The sequence below is a fragment of the Dendrobates tinctorius genome, unplaced genomic scaffold (genome assembly GCF_039654945.1).
Source record: "Dendrobates tinctorius isolate UK_male_01 unplaced genomic scaffold, ASM3965494v1 ptg000093l, whole genome shotgun sequence".
Lineage (NCBI taxonomy): Eukaryota > Metazoa > Chordata > Amphibia > Anura > Dendrobatidae > Dendrobates > Dendrobates tinctorius.
Genome location: NW_027361761.1, coordinates 23,408,000 through 23,434,788, shown reverse-complemented (window position 1 = coordinate 23,434,788; position 26,789 = coordinate 23,408,000). Strand labels below are relative to the sequence as shown.

At 44.5% G+C, this 26,789-nt stretch overlaps 1 protein-coding gene across 1 annotated transcript in view; it reads left to right on the top strand.

Moving 5' to 3' along the window:
• The first annotated feature begins 16,677 nt into the window (after positions 1 to 16,677).
• LOC141098612 (adhesion G protein-coupled receptor F5-like) overlaps positions 16,678 to 26,789 on the top strand; it is a 152,520-nt gene continuing 142,408 nt past the window's right edge. Inside the window, exons 1-5 of the mRNA XM_073586577.1 lie at positions 16,678 to 16,782; positions 17,785 to 17,833; positions 20,379 to 20,525; positions 21,930 to 22,061; positions 26,449 to 26,658. Coding sequence (XP_073442678.1) covers positions 16,678 to 16,782; positions 17,785 to 17,833; positions 20,379 to 20,525; positions 21,930 to 22,061; positions 26,449 to 26,658 — 643 coding nt within the window. The remainder of the gene's footprint in view (positions 16,783 to 17,784; positions 17,834 to 20,378; positions 20,526 to 21,929; positions 22,062 to 26,448; positions 26,659 to 26,789) is intronic.

Below are 26,789 nucleotides of genomic sequence, written 5' to 3'. Positions count from 1 at the left end.
AATGACCTGGAGAATCATAATGGCAGGTCAGTTTTAGCATTTAGTGAACCTAGCAAAAAAGCCAAGCAAAAAACAAGTGTGTCATTGCACTTTTTTTTGCAATTTCACCGCACTTGGAATTTTTTTCCCGTTTTCGAGTACATTACATGCTAAAACCAATGATGTCGTTCAAAAGTACAACTTGTCCTGCAAAAAATAAGCCCTCACATGGCCATATTGATGGAAAAATATAAAAGTTATGACTCTGGGAAGTAGGGGAGCGAAAAACGAAAATGAAAAACAGAAAAAAGCTCTGGTCATTCAGGGGTTAAGGACCCCTTGCATGTAATAGTGAATGGAGGAACAAATCAATTTATATTGCAGAGATATAACCAATATGGCCACCAGAGAATAAAATAAATTGAGCCATCCTATAAATCAAGGGGCAATGCGATACCTGGGTGTAGTGGTTACGGTGCGGAGCACACCCCGACGCGCGTTTCCGAACCTTGTCCTTTGTCAGATAATAGACAGATAATAGATAGATAGATAGATAGACAGATAATAGATAGATGATAGATAATATAGATAATACATATATGATAAATAGATAATAGATAGATAGATAATAGATAGATAATAGATGATAGATAATAGATAGATAAATAGATATATAGATGGATAATAGATGATAGATAGATAATAGATAGAGATATTGGATGGATAGAAAAGATGAAAAAACACCAGTTTTTTTACTCACACTTCAAAGAGTTATGCTAAAAGCAGCAAAGTGGCATTAAACACCCCTGGTAGTGTAAGGAGGTAAAAAACCAATAAAGTAAAAAAATATATATTTATGTCACTGTGCTAAATGGATATACAACAACAGACACAAATATTGGAAAAATGAAAAATAACCAAAAAATAAAATAAAAATACATGAAGAAAAAACAACAAAAAACAAAACCAGAAAATGAGGACACCAAAGACAGCACAGAACTGAAAATCAAGGTGCCTATATAAAAGTGAAGGACAGTTATGCAATTGTTAGCTGGTCTTCAGTGTGCCTCCTGCAAATCATATCATATCCCGAGTTTTTCCAGTTTTTTGTCAAGGAGTTCATGTTCTTTATTTTTCATATGTTGCAGAGCATTGTTAGTAATGCTTGAGACCTCTTCTATGGCCGGGATCACACATGCGAGAAACTCAGCCGCATCTCGCATGTTAATACCCGGCACTAGAGTTGAGCGACTTTTGGTTTTTTAGGGTCGCGTTTCGTTTCGTGAAACCCGACTTTTCCAAAAGTCGGGTCGAGCAAGATCGTCCGATTATAGGGAAAAGTCGGGGTCGTCCCGAAACACGAAACCCAATGTAAGTCAATGGGGAATAAAAGTCGGCAGTGAGAGGAGGACAGGAAACACACCTACAGTGCCCATTTGAATGCCAAAAGCATCAATTCTTCTTACTTAAGCTTGTCAACCTTAATTAACTTCATAATACAAGTTACGCACTGAAAAATGGGGGTTATTTGGCTAAAGTTGTGGGGGGGGAGGGCTGGCTGCAGGTTTTCATGTGCCCTGGGCGAAAGAGCGCCCCTTTAACACATACCACAACTCATCATGCTCCGATACGGCAGATAAATAGCGGTATAGTACAATGAAAAATACTTCACTTTTTACATCTCATGACGAGGCCCATCTATTTCTCCATACAGAATCATTGGTCCCATATAATGTTTGAAACAGTATATGATGAGCTCCACATAATGCTACAGTATATGTTGGTCCCCATGGATGAAGCTCCACTGTCTTATGGGCCCAAATAATGCTCCAAACATAATGGGCCCCATTTCTAATGCTCTAGTGTATAATGGGCCCTGTAAATGCTGCTCCAGTGTCTGATGTCCACCTTTGGAATGTTCCAATGTATGGTGGGCCCCATCTATCATTCTCCAGAGTATAGTGCTCCCCAAAAATTGCTCTCCCAACATTGAAAACAATCAAATAAGTCTCCTCGCTAGGGAATCCCTGTACTTGTCTGGACAGGTGCTGTAGCTTGCTTAACAGCTCGCCAGCCGTTCTCACGCCCAGTATGGATTGCACGTGATTGCACAAAGGTTAGAAAGGGTACCGTATCCCTGGATAACATGTATGGATAGCGTACACATTCAAAATATATGTCTCAGGAGGCAGGCTCAGACGGTGTCAGGCCCAGTATGGATTGCACGTGATTGCACAAAGGTTAGAAAGGGTACCGTATCCCTGGATAACATGTATGGATAGCGTACACATTCAAAATATATGTCTCAGGAGGCAGGCTCAGACGGTGTCAGGCACAGTATGGATTGCACGTGATTGCACAAAGGTTAGAAAGGGTACCGTATCCCCGGATAACATGTATGGATAGCGTACACATTCAAAATATATGTCTCAGGAGGCAGGCTCAGACGGTGTTAGGCCCAGTATGGATTGCACGTGATTGCACAAAGGTTAGAAAGGGTACCGTATCCCCGGATAACATGTATGGATAGCGTACACATTCAAAATATATGTCTCAGGAGGCAGGCTCAGACGGTGTTAGGCCCAGTATGGATTGCACGTGATTGCACAAAGGTTAGAAAGGGTACCGTATCCCCGGATAACATGTATGGATAGCGTACACATTCAAAATATATGTCTCAGGAGGCAGGCTCAGACAGTGTTAGGCCCAGTATGGATTGCACGTGATTGCACAAAGGTTAGAAAGGGTACCGTATCCCTGGATAACATGTATGGATAGCGTACACATTCAAAATATGTGTCTCAGGAGGCAGGCTCAGACGGTGTCAGGCACAGTATGGATTGCACGTGATTGCACAAAGGTTAGAAAGGGTACCGTATCCCCGGATAACATGTATGGATAGCGTACACATTCAAAATATATGTCTCAGGAGGCAGGCTCAGACGGTGTCAGGCACAGTATGGATTTGACGGCCCAGATTACACAGCGGAGGAGCAGGGAGAGGTAAAGATTGCAAATGCTGGGGCCCTGCCCAAGCAAGGGGGGCCCACTCGTGGGCGTCGGTACTGGCACTGGGCCCCTCATAGTACAGCGGTGTGTCTGACGGCGGGTGTGCACCACCACCGTCAGAGACACTTGATTGCACTATGAGGGACCCTGTGCCAGTGCCCGCGCCCAAGAGTCGGCCTACCCACCTGTCCAGGGCAACGGCACTCGCACAGTGTCGTGCGGTAGGTGGTGACCCCGGCCATGGGGGGGGAGGCAGCACAGTTAGGGAGTTTTAGAAAGTGGCATATGTTGATGTTGGACATTCAGCTGATGCAAAAGGCGAAATAGGTGAAGTACCAGGAAGAGGTGGACCAAAGCAAGCCATTTTTCTGTCACCCTATGTGTCATCAGGGGAAGGTGGGACAAAATCCTTGGAAACCCATGCGTGGTTCATTTTAATGAAGGTTAGATCATCCACATTTTGGGTTGACAGACGGGTCCTTTTTTCTGTCAGGATTGATCCAGCTGCACTGAAGACTCTTTCCGATAGCACACTTGCAGCTGGGCAAGCGAGCTCCTGTAAGGCATATTGGGCCAATTCAGGCCAGGTGTCCAGTTTAGCGGCCCAATAGTCAAAGGGGAATGACCTGTGTGGGAGAACATCGATATGGGAGGAAAAGTAGTTTGTAACCATAGTTGACAACTGCTGTCTCCTGTCACTTTCCATCGATGCAGTATTACCAGTTGTGTGAGCGGTATTTGAAAAATCAGTCCACAACATTGTCATGAAACCCCTGTCTCCAACGCCACTTCTGCTGTGTGCACCACGAACACCTCTGCCAAGCTGCCCCCGGCCCGTACGGCTCGTGTGAGAACCATCACCGCTGCTGTGTGCTGGGAATGCCTCAAGCAACCGATTTACCAGAGTTGCTTGTTTATTAGCCAATATTAGGTCAAGGTTCTCCTGTGGCATGATGTTTTGTAATTTGCCTTTATAGCATGGATCCAGGATGCTGGCCAACCAGTAGTCGTCATCGTTCATCATTTTGGCAATGCGGGGGTCCCTTTTTAGGATCCGCAAGGCATAATCTGACATGTGGGCCAATGTTCCCGGTGTCAATGATGCACTGCGAGTGCTGGGTGGAGGAGCACTTTCTGGCAAATCCACATCCCTCCAGTCACGCACAAACCCTGTACCAGACCTTGCCACGCCAACATTTTCACTTGCCCCACGAGATGCATCCTCCTCCCCTAAGTAATCATCCCCATCATCCTCCTCCTCCTCCTCTTCTTCCTCCACCTCGTCCAGGAGAGGTCCCTGAGCAGACAATGGCTGAATGTCATCAAGGATTCCCTCCTCCTCTTCCTCCTCATCAACATTGGCTGCAGACGCCTGCTCCTTAAGGTGCGTCAAAGTTTGCATGAGCAGACGCATAAGTGGGATGCTCATGCTTAGGATGGCGTCGTCTGCGCTTACCAGCCGTGTGCATTCCTCAAAACACTGAAGGACTTTACAAAGGTCTTTCAGCTTCGACCACTGCACGCCTGTCAACTCCATGTCTGCTCTCAAAGTGCCTGGCCGTGTATCCTCCCACAAATGCATTATGGCCTGCCTCTGCTCGCACAGCCGCTCCACCATGTGCAGGGTGGAGTTCCACCTTGTTGCAATGTCGATAATGAGGCGGTGGTTGGGAAGGTGGAGCAATCGCTGCTGCTTCTGCATACGAACGGAGTGTACAGGCGACCGGCGGATGTGCGCGCACAGTCTTCGCACCTTCTGGAGCAGGGCTGTTAACTCCGGATAATTTTTGAGGAAGCACTGCACCACCAGGTTCAAGGTGTGAGCCAAGCAAGGTATGTGGCTGAGTTTTGAAAGGGCTATGGCTGCCACAAAATTACGGCCGTTATCACTAACTACCTTGCCTGTCTCAAGATGTACACTGCCCAGCCATGACTCAGTTTGTCGCTTCAAGTACTCGGCCAGCACCTCGGCGGTGTGTCTGTCGCCCAAACACATCATCTGCAACACAGCCTGCTGACGCTTTCCACTAGCTGCTCGATAGGGGGACACATCGTGTGCAACAGTGGCAGCTGCAGATGGAGTGCTCGTACGACTGCGCTCTGTGGACGAGCTTTCGCTTCTGGAGGAGGAGGAGGAGGAGGAGGAGGGTCGAACGCCTACAGCCAACTGTTTCCTATACCGTGGGCTAGGCAGCACTGTCCCACCACCGCTGTCCCCTGTGGACCCTGCATCCACCACATTAACCCAGTGCGCAGTGATGGACACGTAACGGCCCTGGCCATGCCGACTGGACCATGCATCAGTTGTGAGGTGCACCTTTCCGCTCACTGACTGCTTGAGTGCATGGACAATGCGGTCTTTCACATGATGGTGGAGGGCTGGGATGGCTTTGCGAGAGAAGTGGCGACTGGGTAGGTCATAGCGTGGTACTGCATAGGCCATGAGTTCGCGGAAAGCTGTGCTTTCCACCAACCGAAAGGGCATCATCTCAAACGAGATTAGTTTGGCAATGTGGGCGTTCAAACCCAGTGTACGCGGATGAGAGACTGAGTACTTTCTTGACCTACTCATAGTGTCTGGGAGGGTGAGCTGGACTTGAGAGCTGCATATGGTGGAAGTAGCGGTGGACAGGGCGGACTGAGAGAGGGTTGATGATGGTGATGGAGTTGGTGTTCTTTCTGATGGCCTAGAATCAGTCTTTCGTTGATATAACAGTGGGATTCCCTGACTGCTGTGGTCTTGCAACGACACCTCAACATTTGCTGCTGTGCTAACCGGTGGGCTTACAGTGGGGGAAACAATGTAGCGTTGCTGACTACCTTCGTTGTGATCAGTTGCACATGTGGCACTTGAGGTTTGGTGTTGTGTCCACGCTTGCAAGTGCATGCTGGTTAAATGTCTAAGCATGCAACTGGTATTCAAATTTTTCAGATTTTTCCCTCGGCTAAAGGTCTTTGCGCACTTCTTACAGATAACCTTGGCCTGATCATGAGGATTTTGTTCAAAAAAGTGCCACACTGCACTCATCCTACTTTGGCAGACATTTTGCGGCCTAGCACGCTGTGATCTTTTGACCCTCTAGACAAGCTGTCCAGCAACTCTTTTGATGTTTGGAACCTGTCTTTGGAGTGCTCCGGGCCTGCCAGATAACAGCTGTTGCGATGTCGATGTCTGCTGTGGATGCTCCTCATCTGAGCTATTGGAAGCAGCACCCTCTTCCCCCAATGGATGCCAATCTGGGTCAACAACTGGGTCATCCATCACCTCCTCTTCTATGTCATGTGCACTTTTCTCTGTGTCACCGTGTATGGTGGTATAGTGTGCGGGAAGGGGAACCTGAGTCTCATCAGGGTCAAAATCTGGCTCTGTACACTGCGAGGACAATGTAGTGCTCTGAGTGAATGTACCAGCAGAATCATCCATCAGCGGCTGTGCATCAGTGCACTCCATGTCAGATTCATCTTGGCCTGGGTAATTCACCATTTCACTTGATAATCCAGGCATGGTATGTGAAAACAGCTCCATGGAGTAATCAGTAGTATGGCCTGCGTCATCCTTCAATCTTGGTTGGGGTGAAGGACACAAGGAAAGGTGTGGTTCATGAACATGAGCCTCCAATGACGACTCAGTGCTTTTACTTTTTACAACTGAAGAAGAGGAGGCGATAGAGCTGGAGGCTGAGTCAGCAATGTAAGACAAAACTTTTTCCTGATGCTCTGCCTTTAAAAGCGGTTTGCCAACTCCTAGAAAACTAAGCGTTCGAGGCCTTATGTAGCCAGACGATGACGCAGGGTCAGCACCTCCTGCATTCGGTCCTATTTTGCTCTTGCCACTACCATCAGATCCACCACCAACACCATCATTACCAGCTGCCAACCCCCGCCCAATTCCACGGCCTCTTCCACCAGCCTTCCTCATTTTTGGTAGAAATGTAGACAAAATCCAACAAACTATATAGTAATGTAAAACAAGGTACAAGGTGTCTATAGGACAGGGGAGATTTAGAATTTCTGCACACACTTGTGGACAGTGGACACTTTTGGATTGTGTGAGGCCCACTGATATCTGAGCGCTATGTGACAGGCTCGATGGCACAGCTGCCTGTGACCAAAGTGACGAGAGGATAATGGAGATTTTGAATCTCTGCGCACACTTTTGGACACTGGACACTTGTGGATTGTGTGAGGCCCACTGATATCTGAGCGCTATGTGACAGGCTCGATGGCACAGCTGCCTGTGACCAAAGTGACGAGAGGATAATGGAGATTTTGAATCTCTGCGCACACTTTTGGACACTGGACACTTGTGGATTGTGTGAGGCCCACTGATATCTGAGCCCTATGTGACACGCTCGATGGCACAGCTGCCTGTGACCAAAGTGACGAGAGGATAATGGAGATTTTGAATCTCTGCGCACACTTTTGGACACTGGACACTTGTGGATTGTGTGAGGCCCACTGATATCTGAGCGCTAAGTGACAGGCTAGATGGCACAGCTGCCTGTGACCAAAGTGACGAGAGGATAATGGAGATTTTGAATCTCTGCGCACACTTTTGGACACTGGACACTTGTGGATTGTGTGAGGCCCACTGATATCTGAGCGCTATGTGACACGCTCGATGGCACAGCTGCCTGTGACCAAAGTGACGAGAGGATAATGGAGATTTTGAATCTCTGCGCACACTTTTGGACACTGGACACTTGTGGATTGTGTGAGGCCCACTGATATCTGAGCGCTATGTGACACGCTCGATGGCACAGCTGCCTGTGACCAAAGTGACGAGAGGATAATGGAGATTTTGAATCTCTGCGCACACTTTTGGACACTGGACACTTGTGGATTGTGTGAGGCCCACTGATATCTGAGCGCTATGTGACACGCTCGATGGCACAGCTGCCTGTGACCAAAGTGACGAGAGGATAATGGAGATTTTGAATCTCTGCGCACACTTTTGGACACTGGACACTTGTGGATTGTGTGAGGCCCACTGATATCTGAGCGCTATGTGACACGCTCGATGGCACAGCTGCCTGTGACCAAAGTGACGAGAGGATAGTGGAGATTTTGAATCTCTGCGCACACTTTTGGACACTGGACACTTGTGGATTGTGTGAGGCCCACTGATATCTGAGCGCTATGTGACAGGCTCGATGGCACAGCTGTGACAAAAGTGACTAGAGGATAAGGGAGATTGGATTGCTTTTAAAAAAGCAGTTTGCGGAGCAGTGGGTAAACAGCAATGCCAGCGTGTCAGGAAGCCTTAAAAGGCAGCCCAACAACCAACACCACTGATACACCACAATATAGCCTCCCCTTGCACTGCACACACAGTGACTTGTGTGTTGTGCAGGCCAAATCGCTAGCAGCAGAAGCGGTTTTTTTGTCTTCTTCCCTGCCTAACGCTCTCCCTACAGAATCAGCAGCAACCTCTCCCTATACTAAGATCGGCAGAAGTAAGATGGCGGTCGGCGTGCACGCCCTTTTATACCCCCTGTGACGCCCACCAAAGCAAGCCAATCACTTGCATGCCCTTCTGAAAGATGGTGGTGACCCGTGCCTAGGTCATCACGTTGCCCACAGTGTCCGTGGATCCTGATTGGCTGAAAAAGAGCGCAAAACAAACTTTTGAAACGCGACTTTGGCGCGTAAGTCGCCGACCTCGTGGCCGACCTCATCCTAGGGTCGGGTTTCGTTTCATGAAACCCAACTTTGCCAAAAGTCGGCGACTTTTGAATTTTTTCGACCCGTTTCGCTCAACTCTACCCGGCACTGCCGCCGACTCTCGTATCGGAGCGTCCTGCCGCACAGCAATACATGGAGCCGCACGCTCTGCTCCCGAGTGACGGCGGCAGTGCCGGGTATTAACATGTGAGACTCTTCTGAGTTTCTCGCATGTGTGATCCCGGCCTATATGTTGAAATGGTTGAAGTCTATTGAAAAGATCTCTGTTAATGCGATCCATTTTGCGCACATTATCTCCTCTTTTATGAATAATGAATAGAACACTTTTTTTTTCCCATTCTTGTTCAATAGTGGGGTTTCCAAAGTGACCTGCCAGATTGTTTTGGATAATCCTTTTGGAATCTGTTTTAAGTAGTGATTCAATAAGGCTGCTTCCCATATATCTTTCATTTCTGAGAATAGAGATTTTTCTAATTCTCTTAGCATGACTCTCACATGTTGCATATTGTCAAGACAGTGTTTCTCGGCTATATTAATACTTTTGCGAACATTTTGAATGCGTGTTCCAAGATTCCATGATTTTCAATTTGTTGATTTTTTTTCTTTTTCATATCATATCCCCTTTTAACCCTTAATACACTACAACAAGAGGCTACAGAAATCATATGTTTAATTCTATGTGCACCAAACAGGTTTTCTTCTGTTGTCCCCTTTTTTAATTTTACCTTAACGCTGCTTACCTTGCGGAATATATTTTACAACCTGGTTGGTTTGTAGCTCTTTCCTCATTTAATGCACATCCTATGTTTAGGCTTCTGCTTAATTGATTGATTAGAATTTCTCTTGATATGAGTTGCAGGAGGCACACTGAAGACGAGCTAACTATTGCATAACTGCCCGTCACTTTTATATAGGCACCTTGATTTTCAGTTCTGTGCTGTCTTCGGTGACCTCATTTTCTGGTTTCATTTTTTGTTGCCGTTTCCTCATTTTTTTTTATTTTATTTTTGGTTATTTTTCGATTTTCCAATATTTTTGTCTATTGTTACATATCCATTTAGTGCAGTGACAAATATATTTTTTACTTTCATGGGATGGATTGACAGATAGATAAAAGATAGATAGATAATAGATAGACTATAGATAGATATATTATAGATAGATATATAATAGATAGATATTCTGCCACTGATATACGTGGGTGAGATGTGTCTGAGGGATGTGAACACGGTTCTCTGTGTAAGCAATGACAGGTAGCGTTACTCTCCAACTCGTGCTTCTATTTCTGATGAGCTGCACGTGACTAGTCTGGAAGGATGATGCATTGATGAATTCAACAGGTTTTATTCACACTACCTTGATGAGATGAAGTGAGAAACCAGGGATGATGAAGGGATGAAGACAGTGTCAGACTGAACAACATTGGGCTTTATCCCCCACTGAAGAGCCCCTTAGCAACTGAAAAGTTTGCACTATGAACTCTCCTTAAGGAGAAGTCTGAGCCCACCGGAGGATTCTCCGGTTCTCTGGTGGGCCAGTCCAACCCTGGATGAAGATGAGGTAGAACTTAGTACTGCACGTTAGAAGCACGAAGTTAGGAGTAACAAGAGAATCCTTTCTCCGGTCCTGTAGCATGTGTTATCCAAAATGGCACTGACTACAAGAAGGAAGTGAGATAAAGATGGAAGGATTTGCAGAAAGGAATTATGGGTAAAGCCCAGTAATACTTCAACAACATAATATAACTACGGCCAGTAGATGGCAGCAAAGTACACAAATACAATAGATAGAATTAAACTATATATATATATATATATCTCAGATAATGTCCTGCGATGACTGAAAGTCTTTGCAAAAGATTTAGCTTACAGCCCAATAGAATAGATAATAGATAGAAAAATAGACATTGAAGACAAGAAATAGAGCAGCACAAAAATACAAAAGAGAGTCCAGGTGCAACGCTCCCAAAGGCATGTACCAAACCTTTATGATGCTAAAAATCCAGAAAGGAGGAACAGCACACCGTTTTTTTCAGGGTTAAATGAGAGCTGTTTATTTAGCCCATAAGTGCAACGTTTCGGTGCAAGTGGCGAACCTTTTTCCAGCCACTTGAAGCGGTGTGCTGTTCCTGCTTTCTGGATTTTTTAGAAAAATAGATAGATGATAGATATATACTGTAGATAGTAGATAGGTGGATAATAAATATATGATAGATAGATATATACATGGATAATAGATAAATAGATAGATAGTAGATGGGTAATATATAAATAGATAGATAATAGATAATAGTAACTTAGTAACGTAGTAACATAGTTATTAAGGTTGAAGGGAGACTTTAAGTCCATCTAGATCAACCCATATCCTATCCTAACTTGCCCTAACATGTTGATCCAGAGGAAGGCAAAAAAACCCATGTGGCAAACAGTAAGCTTCACATTGGGGGAAAAAATTCCTTCCCGACTCCACATACGGCAATCAGACCAGCTCCCTGGATCAACGCAATATTAAGGAAACTAGTGTATATACCATGTAATATTATACTTTTCAAGAATGGCATCCAGTCCCTTCTTAAATTTTAGTAGGGAATCACTCATTGCAACATGAGTTTGCTGACCCCCACTGACGCAAGGACTGCACGTATTGCCAGGGCTGCCACTAGGAATTTTGGGGCCCCTTGAGACTCCACCCTGGCTCCATCTCAGCCCCATCTCCATCCCTCGAACTGTCCATAGTCCTCCTGCTCTCACTTGGAAAAACTCCACTTCTCACCAATCACACATTAAGGCCACATGCACAAATTCAGTATTTGGTGAGTTTTTTTACCCCAGTATTTGTAAGCCAAAACCAGGAGTGGGTGAAAAATGCAGAAGTGGTGCAAATGTTTCTATTATGATTTTCCTCTGACCGTTCCACTCCTGGTATTTGCTTACAAATACTGGGGTAAAAAAATCACCAAATACTGAATGTGTGCATGTAGCCTAACAGTTCCTATCACCAGATCACACATATAGCCAGCAGCTTTTGTTTTTGCCAAAAGTTTTTTAAGCCACCACCACGACAAGGTAGACTCCTCTGGCTGAGCTCTACTCTACTCTAACCTTTTAAAAATTTGTTAAAAGATCCAATGCAATTTAGGTATACTTTTATTTATTTTCAGTTTTTAAAATGACCAATAATATCACACCGAAAGGGACAAATATCACCACACCATGTCCAGACACAATATTACCACCAAATATTGACCTATAATATCCACATACAAGGAACAAATACAGCCACACTACGACCAGGCCACATATTACCACCACAGTGACCGAATAATAACACATACAAGGGACAAATATCACCACACCATGATCATACCACATATTACCACCACATGGTGACTGAATACTACAAAACTGATCATTAATAAAAAAAGCACAATACAGTGTACAGGTAATACAGTGATCACTGGTGACATTGTACACAGAAACTCTGTATATAGTGTATAGTGTCAGTGTACAGGTAACACACTGACTCACCAGTGACATCTCTAAGTGAAGTCCTTCATCTTCATCCAGCACAGACCGCCATCACATCTTCCAGCCAGATCTTGTCTCTGCACTTAATAACACAGTTATCTAGAGCTCCATTTGCAGAACACATTACTTATTTTTTTCCCAACTTCTACACTACACCAGATGAAGAAAAAAAGGTGACATAGCTCTGCACAGTAACAGGACCGACACCTTTTTAAAACAGTATCCTCAAAAAAATAAAATATATCACTGCAGTAATAATATCCCTTAATTAGCCCCTATGGTAATAATATCCCCCATCCTGGCTCCAGCCATATGTTCTCCCATCCTGCCCTCATGAGTATCCATTCTGCCCACATATGATCTCCCAGTCCTGCCCCATCTATCCCATGATCCTGTCCCATCTGTCCCATGATCCTGACCCATCTGTCACAAGATTCTGACCCATCTATCAAAAGATCCTGCCCCATGATTCTACCCCATCTGTCTCCATCATATCCATCCTGCCCCATGATCCTGCCCCACCTGTGTCCATCCTGTCCCATGACCCTGCCCCATCTACTCCATCCTGCCACATATTCCTGCCCCATCTGTCTCCATCCTGCCCCATATTCCTGCCCCATTTGTCTCCATCCATCGCCCGTGTCTCCATCCTGCACCATGTGTCTCCCATCCTGCCCTGTCTCCATTCTCTCCGTGTCTCCATTCTCCCCCATGTCTCCATTCTCCCCTGTGTCTTCATTCTCCCCCGTGGCAAATGACAATGACATCATACATCGGCAACGTATGCGCTGATGTCAGCTGCCAGCCTCCGATTGGCTGGCGGCTTTTAACTATTGCCGTGTGGATCTCGGACGCAGGTTCAATTTCTGCATCGGCAGAAGCCTGCCCCTGGGGTCCAATGACCAGAAGAGACGGGACCCGATGCGGGCCCCCTCTGATCATCGGGCCCCATACACCAGTCAGGGCAAGAATGCCCTGATGGTGGCCCTGTGTAGCGCTACCGTTTTGTTGTGCTGTTTTGCCCAGAAGGCCATGTTTATTTTGTGCTTAAACCTTAGTTTATGCTGTAACTAATAAATTAAGTGTATCCTTAAACACACAGTGTTCCCGTGACTACCTCTGCGTGCAGCTGAGTGAGCCGATCTACATAGATAGATAGATAGATAGATAGATAGATAGATAGATACAGTTGTGCTCAAAAGTTTACATACCCCAGTAGAATTTTTGGATTCTTGGCATTTTTTCAGAGAATATAAATGATAACACCAACACTTTTTCTCCACTCATGGTTAGTGGTTGGGTGAAGCCATTTATTGTCAAACTACTGAGTTTTCTCTTTTTAAATCATAATAACAATCCAATGTAAAATCAAAACCATGGTCATGTAGACTAACAAAAACTTTGTCCACAACTGCCAGGACTCTCTGAAAATTAGCACCGTGGCTGATTCAAGATGCACAATAAGGAGGCACTTGAAGAAAAATGGACTGCATGGTCGAATTGCCAGAAGAAAGCTGTGGAGGAAAGACCAGTTCCTCCCACATCACCAATGTGACGTAACTACACAGGCACAGCTCTCCGGCGCCCCCTTTGTCTCTCAGGTCAGTAAGGAAATTGCACCTAGAGCAAATGGCCGCCGGGGAGGATGTCCTGTTACCCGCTGGGTATTCTAAGATTCGTAATCAGAGTAAAAGCATCAGCCCAAGATTAATTTTATGGTTTAATTGCCTTAAGGGTGCACTAGATAATTACAGAAATATACAGTAAGCTATACAATGGAATTACAATGGATTTGCAGTCAGAGTAAAATATAACAATAAGGGTACAAGACTTAGAGATATTAAGCTGGAGGTCAATTTTTCCAGATTGAAGGTTGCATGTGGGTGCCGGGAGCTCTGCAGTCCACAGATACAAGAATCTTAGTTGCCGGACAGACCCCAAAGCACGAGCCACTGCTCCCCTTGGCAGATCTGTCCCCAGTTCCTTCTTAGATCATCATCGTCTGGTTCTTCTGTGAGAGAGTGAGTGTCTCTGCCATGTGCTGGAAGTTCTTAAGTATGCTGGGCTCCTCCTCCTGTGTCAGAGAGTGGGCTAATAATCTCCACCCTTTAGCTCCCTGCAGAAAGGGGGTAACTTTCTACAGCATGATTGGATCAGGACACGAGAGATACCAGTGAATGCGGTTTGTTTTGCCTGTCGTGTGGAGAGCAAACATGGCCCCATTGGGTTGCTGTGGAGGGCCAATCTCTATATCTCAGGTCCCAGAGCCGTTACCGACTCAGGAGTCGCACTGCCAGATGCGCGATTTCCTCATGGTCACACGGATATTTTTTATGAGTCTTTAACTCGAAAGGTGTGCTCATAATCCATGATCCTAGGATGGAGTCGAAGCGGCTGGGAGAGACAATAGATGTTTATTTCTGTGTCCAGCTGACAGGTATATTCTAATTGAAGCCCCCAGGCACCTTCCTGCCCCATGCTGGCATGGCTCCTACTCAAACTTTGAAGTTCTGCTTTGGCTTTATCTCATCATACTAAAAGACCTTGCTATTCACCATTGGAGCACTAAATCCTGTTTTCTTCAATATGCTTACAGGCCCTGGTGGGGTAGGAGCAGTTAACTCCTTTAAAAAAAGCCATTGCTGCTCAAATGTCACAAAGCATCTTGCCTACAATACGCAAAACAGCACAGAGACAAGTCTCAAAACTTCTGGAACAAGGTAATTTGGTGTGATGAGACTAAAATTGAACTTTTTGGCCACAACCATAAACATTATATTTGGAGAGAGGTCAACAAGGCCTATGATGAAAGGAACATCATTCCTACAGTAAAGCACAGAGGTGGATTGCTGATGTTTTGGGGATGTGTGATCTACAAAGGTACAGGAAACTTGGTCAAAGCTGGAGGAAAGATGAATGCAACACGTTATCAGCAAATTCTATAGGCAAATTTGCAATCATCAGCCCGGAAGCTGCGCATGTGATGTACTTGGACGTTCCAACATCACAACGATCCAATACACAAGGCCAATTCGACCTGTCAATGGCTACAGCAGAACAAAGTGAAGGTTCTGGATTGACCACCTCAGTCTCCTGATCTCAATATCATTGAGCCACTCTGGGGAGATCTCAAGCTCACAGTCCATGCTAGACAGCCCAGGAATTTCCAGGAACTGGAGGCTTTTTGCCAAGAAGAGTGGACAGCTATTTTGATCAGTGTTGTGACATCGGCGGTCGTGCCCACCGCCGTCCCATCTGCAGCGGGGCCCGCCGCTGCCTCCTCTTACCCAGCCACGTCCTGCCGCGCTGTTCCCAGCTCTCGCGCGCCCCCACCTCCTTCCTCTCGGTCAGCTGAGGTGCCGCGCATGCGCCCTGCGGCTTCCTTAACCCGGCGGTGGGCGTCTCCAATGGGCAGGTCTGCCAATCACTTCCTAACAGGGCATATATCAGGCGTCTCCTATAATGGGAAGACGCCTGGTTATCGTGTGTTATTTCCTGCGCTAATCTGGCCGCCTATAGAGTATCTGTTGTCCTTTCCCCTGTCCTGTTGTCCCTCCTGTCCCTGCCTCGGGCGTCCCTGCCTAACGTGTTCTATCACCTGCCATCCTGCCTTGCCTCTGGTTCCCCTGTCTTAGTCTCTTCTGATCTCCGTCTCGTGTCCCTCCTCCAGTGTAAGTCCCGGACTCTACCCGGGTTCTCCTGCCTGCTGGCTGTTTCTTTTGGTCTCTGGTGCTAACCCGCTCCATACCTTCCTCCGCGCTTACTGCATGGAGTCCTGTGTCCTAGTCCTGTTTCCTCCTCTCAGTATCCGCTGTTGGTTCCTTCTACACCGGCCTTCGTCCAGTCCTCCTTGCCTCTGTACCTTGGGCCCTGTCTGGTATCCTGGTCCAGCCCGTAGCTTAACCCAGTCCTTCGAGCCGCCCCTCTTGGTTCTAGCTGTCGCGGTGTCTGACTCCTGCGGGCCTGCCCCTAACGGTTCCTGTATAGGGGTCAGTTCCACCTGGCGCGCTCGCCCTCGGGGGCCTCAGTTCCGCGACCCAGACGGTCCACTCTTTGACGCTGCCAATCCCTGAAGCGTCACAAGTGTCATTTGGATGTTTTGGGTTGTCATTATGATTTAAAAAGAGAAAACACAGTAGTTTAACAATTAATGGCTTCACCCAACCACTAACCATAAGTAGAGAAAAAGGTTTGGCATTCTCATTCATAGTCTCTGAAAAGAGGCCATGAAAGCAAAAATTCTGCCGGGGTGTGTAAACTTTTTTACCATAAACTAGTTAGGTATATAAACTATTGAGCACAACTGTAGATAGAAGGATAAGATAGGTACATAGATAAAAGATGGATATGAAAATAAATAGATGGATGGACAGATAGATAGAAAGGAATCCAAAATGTGTTTAAAAATATTGCGCTAAAAAGGCTCCTTCTTACCGTACTTTCTATTGTGACGCTTTATTCCAGCTTCTCATCCACAATGACGCCTTTCTCACCAATTCCATACTTATTCATTATTCATCTTTCCTTGCACATTTCCCTGGCAGCAAAGACTGAAGATCTGGAAGGTTTTTCGTATCCAGCTGTAAGTGATCATCACAAATTATTCCAATAGCAGCTTTGTAAGGTTTATTACATCCTCCTGCTCACCCCTTTTGGGGCCCCGCGTGCACCCGAAGGCCCCCAAATACCACTGTAGGCTGAAATCTAGCAGTGTGCGGTAGTATTACATGAAGAATTGAATTACAAGGTTAAGTGGTGACTATATGGCAGTAATATCAGCATTATGCGAGCGTTTTACGTATTATTGGAGTCACAACATTTTGCACAATTAATAGAGATATTATCTATAATGTGTAAGGAAATATTATATTGGCATTGTAAGGTATTATTCGGTCATTGGATGATAGAATTCATTGAATACTAGATTGTGGTTTTATTTGGAACTGGTAAATCGGTATTATGCGTTTTGGCAATATATGTTAGTATTATTTTGGTAGTATGTGATATATTTTTAGGTATTGTTTTGCATTATTATTGGTCTCCAAATAGTTGTATTACATGGGCATTGTGTGGAAGTATAATTTGCCACTATCAGACAGGATTTGGGTAAAAAGCTAAGTGCTATATTCCTCAATTACTTGGAGGTTGAAAATGGGGGAAACAGGACCCCCATTCTTGTGAGTGGCGCAGGTCACAGCAGCGAGGTCCCTGTAATGAGACACTTATCACATTTTTGGTGAATAGATGATAGACATCGATTCTGGGAAAACACCTATGACTTATTTTGCTCTGTGCATTTCCCCTGCAGGGAGAATGCATTCCTTAAATTGTGGCATTTTTCAATACTTCCTCGAAATCGCAAAACCAGTATGCAAATTCTTTTTTAGAAATTCAATAAAAAACTAAGGGATTCTTTTTTTTGCAAGAAATAATATTTCACTTTTTTTATCGCGCTTGGATATTGATCTGTGGGTTTTCGGCGCCCCATCAATATTACGCCCTACGTCTTGGAACACCCTATTAATATCATATGATATATAATAAATATCTGAATACATACATGAATAAATTAACTTTTTCTTAGAATTTCAGGATCGACAACCCCGGATTATTGGTTCGACATAAACGTGCAGGTAAGTAATGAATTTAGCGCATCTTACTCCAGCGCACATCAAGACTGGAGTATAAAACATCAGACTTTATGACTTAGGGTGTTAGTTTTTTTAAGGCTCTCTGTATACTCCAGACTTTGTTGTTGTCACAAATCATAGATCCATCCATGATTTGTAGCAAAGGGCTTAGCTTATACAAGGAGGGCAATTATTCCTTGAGTTCCAGTCATTTATGGACCTCCTTTATCCCCTAAATAGTCCATCCATGTTACCTTTATTCCGTGTTGATAATAATGGACGCTCACTGCATAAGGATTAATACAACTCCTGTTAAACTCAATGATTAGTCAGTAAACAGTGAAGTTGTAGGAGTTGTAATGGAAACACAAGTATGTGATTTTACAGGTAATTTTGTTTTTTTTCCCTGCAATGATCTGGGGTGGTATTTCCAGTAATAGGAACCACCCCCTAGATTGTCCCCTACATTGCGCAGGGGTGGGGTTTCCAGCACTAAGTACCACTCATAGGTTTTCTCCTACACTGTTTAGAGGTGGAATTTCCAGTACTAAGAAGCTCACCTTAAGTTTTCTCCCGCACTGCTCAGGGGTGGCATTTCCAGGACTATAGACTATCAGGAAGTTTCCTCCTACACTGCTCACGGGTGGGATCTTTGCACTTGGAACCACCCCTAGTTTTTCTCATGAACTGCTCTGAAATGTGATTTCAAACATTAAGGACCATGATATAGATTTTCTCCAGTACTGCTCAGGGGTGGCGTTTCCAGTGTTAAGGAACACCCCATTTTTTCCTGCAGTTATCAGGGCTAAAATTTCCATCACTAAGGATCACCCCATAGATTTTCTCCTGCATTGCTCAGGGGTCTGGATTCCATCACTAAGGATCACCCCATAGATTTTCTCCTGCATTGCTCAGGGGTCTGGATTCCATCACTAAGGATCACCCCATAGATTTTCTCCTGCACTACTCAGGGGTGGGGTTTCCATCACTAATGATCACCCCATAGATTTTCTCCTGCATTGCTCAGGGGTCTGGATTCCATCACTAAGGATCACCCCATAGATTTTCTCCTGCACTGCTCAGGGGTCTGGATTCCATCACTAAGGATCACCCCATAGATTTTCTCCTGCACTGCTCTGGAGTGGGGTTTCCATCACTAATGATCACCCCATGGAGTTTTTTCCTGCACTGCTCAAGGGTGGAGTTTCCATCACTAATCATCACATATAGATTATCTCCTGCACTGCTCAGGGGTGTAGTTTCCATCACTAAGGATCACCCCATAGATTTTCTCCTGCACTGCTCAGGGGTCTGGATTCCATCACTAAGGATCACCCCATAGATTTTCTCCTGCACTGCTCAGGGGTGGGGTTTCCATCACTAATGATCACCCCATAGATTATCTCCTGCACTGCTCAGGGGTGGGGTTTCCATCACTAATGATCACCCCATAGATTATCTCCTGCACTGCTCAGAGTGGTAGTTTTTATCACTAAGGATCACCCCATAGATTTTTTCCTGCACTGCTCATGGGTGGAGTTCCCATTACTTATGATCACCCCATAGATTTTCTCCTGCACTGCTCAGGGGTGGAGTTCCCATTACTGATGCTCACCTCATAGATTTTTTCCTGCACTGCTCAGGGGTGGAGTTCCCATTACTAATGATCACCCCATAGATTTTCTCCTGCATTGCTCAGGGGTCTGGATTCCATCACTAAGGATCACCCCATAGATTTTCTCCTGCACTGCTCAGGGGTCTGGATTCCATCACTAAGGATCACCCCATAGATTTTCTCCTGCACTGCTCTGGAGTGGGGTTTCCATCACTAATGATCACCCCATGGAGTTTTTTCCTGCACTGCTCAAGGGTGGAGTTTCCATCACTAATCATCACCATATAGATTATCTCCTGCACTGCTCAGGGGTGTAGTTTCCATCACTAAGGATCACACCATAGATTTTCTCCTGCACTGCTCAGGGGTCTGGATTCCATCACTAAGGATCACCCCATAGATTTTCTCCTGCACTGCTCAGGGGTGGGGTTTCCATCACTAATGATCACCCCATAGATTATCTCCTGCACTGCTCAGGGGTGGGGTTTCCATCACTAATGATCACCCCATAGATTATCTCCTGCACTGCTCAGAGTTGTAGTTTTTATCACTAAGGATCACCCCATAGATTTTTTCCTGCACTGCTCATGGGTGGAGTTCCCATTACTTATGATCACCCCATAGATTTTCTCCTGCACTGCTCAGGGGTGGAGTTCCCATTACTGATGCTCACCTCATAGATTTTTTCCTGCACTGCTCAGGGGTGGAGTTCCCATTACTAATGATCACCCCATAGATTTTCTCCTGCACTGCTCAGAGGTGGGGTTTCCAGTACTAAAGATCACCCCTAGGTTTCAACCTGCACTGCTCAGGGATAGCGTTTCCAGAATTAAATATAACCCTTCGGTTTACCAATGGTTTTTAGTCCAGTGTTTTGCTTAACTCTGTGTTGCATTTATTGTGTCCCCATGTAAACTATTTGTGTTCTTACAGCCGCAGCAACAAATTATGAAGTTGACATTGAAATAAGTTATCCAGATGCCAGTATGGCAAAAGGCATTTCAGATTTCCTCACGTCAAAAATAAACACTTTAAATCTGGGGAGCAATACTAATTTATCAAGTATTGATATCGCTCCAGGTGAGTTCGATCAATGCTCCTTAATGCGAGTTTATGAACAATACCTTGTATTTACACACATCCCCAAGATCCCTCCTAAATGAAGGGTTCCCATATTTCAGTAGTGGTAAGCAGAAATGTCTCCAGTGCTCGAATTACTACAATGTGTAAGCGCTGGCAAAAAGAAAAAACATCAGCCTGTATAAATACAAGAGGATAGTCTACACTACTGTAGATACAACTGCAAAAAACCCTCCACTCTCAGACAGATTAGCTCTGTACACACATATCGGCCAACAGTCTTGCGAGCCAAAAAAGGGGGTGGGGTGTGCATAAACCACTCTTCCCCCTTTTTTGGCTTGGGTTATGGGACTACCAACTGTCGTCATAATGCTAGGAAAATTCCATAACCCAATCCAACAAGGTATACAACCTTGGCCAAAAAGTGTCCCGTTTAAGAACATTGGTAAGTGTAAATAATTAGTTTGGTGCAACTCATGATTTCAGCCAAAAAAAACAACCCACATTCAGGGCCAGCAACACCAATGACACCCAGGCTTGAACTTGGAACATCTACCATTCATTGTACATACATACCCTTCCATATATAATGTGGATATCAATTTTTTTTATACAGCCAGTACCGAAGCCTATCTGAAACAGTTTAACCTCTTGGATGCCGCTGTAAATTGTGACCCTAGCATCTAAGTGGTTTGAAATGGGTGAAGATTTCTGTTAAAGTTACAATTGATCCCTTATGACTGCAGGATGCCGATGGCAACCTCATGGTAATGGGGGGGATGTAATAAAAGACCCTGTGTTTCCCATATTTATCAAGCTTTTCCTGTGGTTGAGCGTCATATGAGAAAGGTAATATTACAATACACTCCAGTGTTACAGTATTCCAGTGTATTATATAAGTCATCAAGTGATCAGGATCCCTAGAGGAACCAATAAAAAATGTGAAAAAAACGTATACCATACATATTTTTTAATCATTGCTTATATCACTACACTTTTTCCAAGAAATAAATAAAATCTAAAAAAAAATAAAAAAAATACATAAAGTAATTAGTATTGCAATATGAGTACCTTTCCAAACGAAAAAACATATTATAACATTTATCCCATATAGTAAACAGTGAAATAAATAAAATGAAATGGCAGAATTCACTTCAGTTTCTCAAAAAGAAACTAAAGAGAGATCAGACAGATATATGGATCCCAAAATAATAATAATGAAAACTACAGATCTACCAACCAAAAAAAATAAATTAAGAAAAAAATTAAGAAAAAATCTATAGCAAAGAGGAGCTCACTAGGACTCTGCCTCCTTAAGTCCACAAAAACCTGCGGCCGACCCTGACCACAATTATGACGTTCTACCTTGTATATGTGACTAATTTCTCTTTTTCTATTTTTCAGGCTGCAGTCTGAGTGGATCATTAGCTACCTGTAGCTGCAGCAAGTGGTACGACTGTATTGGGACTCTGGGAGCATGTACAGATACTGAGTGCATATGTACCACCACACTTCCGCTTCAGAAATACTGCATACGTAAGGCAAACATCACATCAGTAATTTATCTTTTATTTTACCCTCTCCACACATTTCAGCTGGCTAAGAGATAATCGTCACAAGCCGTGTCCTGGAGTGAGGTTCTTTATATACTAAGGAAAACTGCAAACTAAAGTTATGAAAGCATCGAAACTAGACTAAGGGGGATCCGTGACCAAACTCCGCATAACTTTGCTTCTATAACTATATTTTTTATACATATTTTTACAGATTTATTATTCTGTCTGCAGTATATTGTTAAGGAGCGGTTAACAGTAATTGTATGAGGTCAAAATAGCTTTTGTTAAACTTTAGCTACATAGGAAAGACCCTTCATATCACAACAGTACAAATAAATCTGTTCTACAGTGTGAGGACCACAATATGGCCCCATATCATAGACATCTTAGTGAGAGGTGCATGTGATTGACAAAGCTGTTGAGTGGAGTTAGGCCTAAAGGTCAACGCTGACCATGTTATGAGGGATTATGACGTCTGGCTTCGTAGATCCTCATTGCTAGCATAACTCCTCTTACACCAAATGTTATTCTGGCCCGCCCTTGATAAGTATGACATGTGAGTGTAAATTTTTGTATGAGTAACTTTAGTTGTATGCGCATAAACGAAAATGATAATAGACAAGTGGCCTGCAGGAAAATACACCCCACAACACAAGACAGGATAACACAAAGGGCCGAAGGGTTGCTTGGGACCTTTGTAAATTTAAGACAATTGCCTGTGGTTCTACCTTCTTAGGATTGTGGCGTCACATACTGGGACAAAAGTCTTAGTCAATGGATTCAGACATTTTTGTCCTACTGCCCCAGTGTCTAACATCAGGCCCATCGCCCCCAGTGTATAACATACGGCACCATTGCTCCTGATGTAGATTATCTGGACCACCCTCCCTCTGGTGTATAACATCGAGCTCCTCAACACCAGGGTATAACATCCAGCCCCTCGTCCCTGGTGTATAACATATGGCTCCATTGCTCCTGATGTATATTATCCGGACCCCTCTCGCCCTGATTTATAACATCCATCCGCTCGACACGAAGGTATAACATCCGGCCGGCCTCTAGCCCCGAAGGTAAAACGTCCGGCCCTATAGCCCCCCCTATGTCTAACAGCTGGCCCCAAATGCCCTCAGTCTATAACATCTGGCCCCATAGCCTCCCAGTGTATAGCATATGGCCCCATAGCCTCCCAGTGCATAACATCGGCCCCATAGCCTCCCAGTGCATAACATCGGCCCCATAGCCTCCCAGTGTATAACATCTGCCCCATAGCCTCCCAGAGTATAACATATGGCCCATAGCCTACCAGTGTATAACATATGGCCCCATAGCCTCCCAGAGTATAACATCTGCCCCATAGCCTACCAGTGTATAACATATGGCCCCATAGCCTACAAGTGCATAACTTCTGCCCCATAGCCTCCCAGTGTATAACATCTAGCTCCATAGCCTCCCAGTGCACAACATCGGCCCCATAGCCTCCCAGTGTATAACATCTGCCCCATAGCCTCCCAGAGTATAACATATGGCCCCATAACCTACCAGTGTATAACATATGGCCCCATAGCCTACCAGTGCATAACATCTGCCCCATAGCCTCCCAGTGTATAACATCTGGCCCCATAGCCTCCCAGTGTATAACATCTGCCCCATAGCCTCCCAGTGTATAACATATGGCCCAATAGCCTCCCAGTGCATAACATCTGCTCCATAGCCTCCCAGTGTATAACATCTGGCCCCATCACCTGTGAGAGATATAATTGAGAAGTGGAAGGAATCGAAGCAACTGAGCAGCGAAGTGGAGACCATGGAACGTTACTCCATAATTGCAGAGTCGAGATCTCCTCTGGTATTAACATCAGCACAAAAACTGCACCCCCAACTGAACCTACATGGCCGGGCAACTGCATGCAGCCTTACATCACCAAGCACAATGTCGAGCGTCGGATGGAGTAGTGTAAAGCCACCACCACTGTAATCTGGAGGAAACATGTTCTGTGAAGTGACAGATAACAAATCTCTATCTGGAGTCTAATGGAGAAGTCTGTGCTTGGTGACTACAGGAGAACATTACCGCCTGACTGCATTGTGCTCACTGTACAATTTGGTGAAGGAGGATTAATGCTATGGACTTATTATCAGTGCTCGGCATGAGTTCCAGTAATGGAAATCTTAAAGCTTTAGCACAAGATATTTTGGACAATTGTAGATTTCTGCTTTGTAAGAACAGTTTGAGAAAGGCCCTTTTCTGTTCCCCATTACTGTACTCAGTGGTCAAGGTCTACGTTGGCATGGTTGGGGACATTTAGTGTGGAAGAACATGATCGGCCACACAGAGCATGGACCTCAGCCCCATCTAACACTTATAGGATGAACTAGAACAGAGACGTTGAGCCTGGCCTCTCCCCAACATCAGTGTCTGACCTGATCTCTTTATCGCGAAGAGATAATAATTGTGCCCAGTGCACTAGGTCCATACAGACATAATTTGAGAAGTTTGTTAGAAGAACCTGACCGTTCACACACAGTCCAGTTGACAACCGCCATCCAACACCCCTGGGATGAACTAGATTGAAGATTGTGAGCCCGGCCTCTCCCCAACATCAGGATCTGACCTCACAAATGCTCTTCTGGTTGAGGGGGCAAAAATTTCCAGAGACATCTCAAAAACGCTCCCAGGAGATTGGAAGATATTTTTGCTCCATATTAATGTCTATGGATGTAGAATGCACTAATTTTACAAATCATTTTTGCAAGCTTGTGTTATAAAGTATTCTAATTTACTGAGATAATGACTTTTGGGTTTTCATTGGCTTTAAGCCATAATCATCAACATTAACAGAAACAAACACGTGAAATAGATCACTCTGTGTTTAATGACGCTATATAATATATGAGTTTCACTTTTTCTATTAAAGAACTGAAATAAATTAACTTTGTAATGATATGCTAATTTTGTGAGATGCACCTGTACATGTGCTCTACTCCCCCACCTCTCCCTGGGCTGTGCACCATTTTATACCCAGCTTCCCATAGGTTTTAACCACTTTCCGACATCGGGCGTAATAGTATGCCAATGTCTGACTCCCTCCCTTTCATGTGGGCTCGGGCGCTGAGCCCACATCTTTCCCTGCACATGTCAGCTGTTTTGAACAGCTGACATGTGCCTCTAACTGCTGCTGGTGGAATCGCGATCCACTTGCGGCTGTTAAATGCCGCTGACAATCTCTGACAGCGGCATTTAACATGTGCTTCCGGCAAGCACGCCGGAAATCCCGCCCATCAGTGACCCCATCACATGATCGTGGGTCACAGATGGTTTGGCATGACAACCAGAGGTCTCCAGCAGACCTCTATGGTTGTCATAGCCAGATTGCAATGAGCGACCCCCGGTGGTCGGCGTTCATAGCAAGTGAGCATTTCTGATACATACAGGCAATTTGACCATCGCCTATATGTAGCAGAGCCGATTGGACAAGTGCAACTTCTAGTAGCATGCAAAACGTAAAAAAAAAGTTTAAAAACATTAAAAGAATAAAAAAGTTCAAATAACCCCCTTCAAAATAAAACAATAAAAAAAACCTTGAACATACACATATTTGGTATCGACGCATTCACAATCGCCCACTCTTATCAATAAAAAGAATTAACCTGATCGCTAAATGGCGTAATGATAAAAAATTGAATTATGGTTTTTTTGGTGTCCGCAACATTGCATTAAAATGCAATAACACGTGATCAAAAGATCGTATCTGCACCGAAATAGTATCATTAAAACGTCAACTCGGCATACAAAAATTTTTGGAATTTTTTTTCACCACTTATATGAAAAAGAACCTAGACATGTGTGGTGTCTATGAACTCATAATAAACTGTAGAATCATAATGGCAGGTCAGTTTTAGCATTTAGGGAACATGGTAAGAAAAAAAAAACTAAAAAACAACTGTGGGATTGCACTTTTTCCGGATTTTTTTCCCGTTTTTCAGTACACTATAGCCTGTGATTTCCGCAGCAGGCGCTGGTTGACAGCAAATTTCATATTTTACATTTCTCACATCACTTTGGGCCCATTACCTTTTAAAATGGTGGATGTAATCTTTAACGGGGAAAGGAGTTGTTGTTTTCTTCATGCAGATGATAGGCAACCATTGTGAAGACGATCAGGAGCAGCTCCTAACACTTCAAGAATTCACATCGGGATTCCTGTCTCTTGGGCCAAAAAGTGCCACCATGAGATTTAGAACATTTTTTGCCTTACTCCCAATGAAAAACACAATCCAATGAAGACACAAACATCTTTTCTTATAGTTATGATGCAAGACATCTTTCGTTAAAGATCATGAAAATATTCTCTTTGTTGCCTTTGCAGAAAGACCCAACATCACAGTGGCTCCAGACAAACTATTCATCGGAGACACGGCAACGATTACGTGCAGCTTCAGCGATGGATCCAATATTTCCTGGTACCATAACTCCAAGAACATTTCTAATAATCCAAGGTATTCCACTAACTTTACTAAACAAGGACTCGTAACTTTATGTGAGCTGAAGATAAAGAATCTTCTGGATTCCGATAGAGGTGAGTACAACCGGCAGCTTATAGATGTCACCACCATTACCTTTTTGGCAAATTTCATTGCAAACTCGATATCTGACAATAAAAGTTGGTAAAGCTTTAAAATTCTGAAGTGTTGAAATACATATTGCATT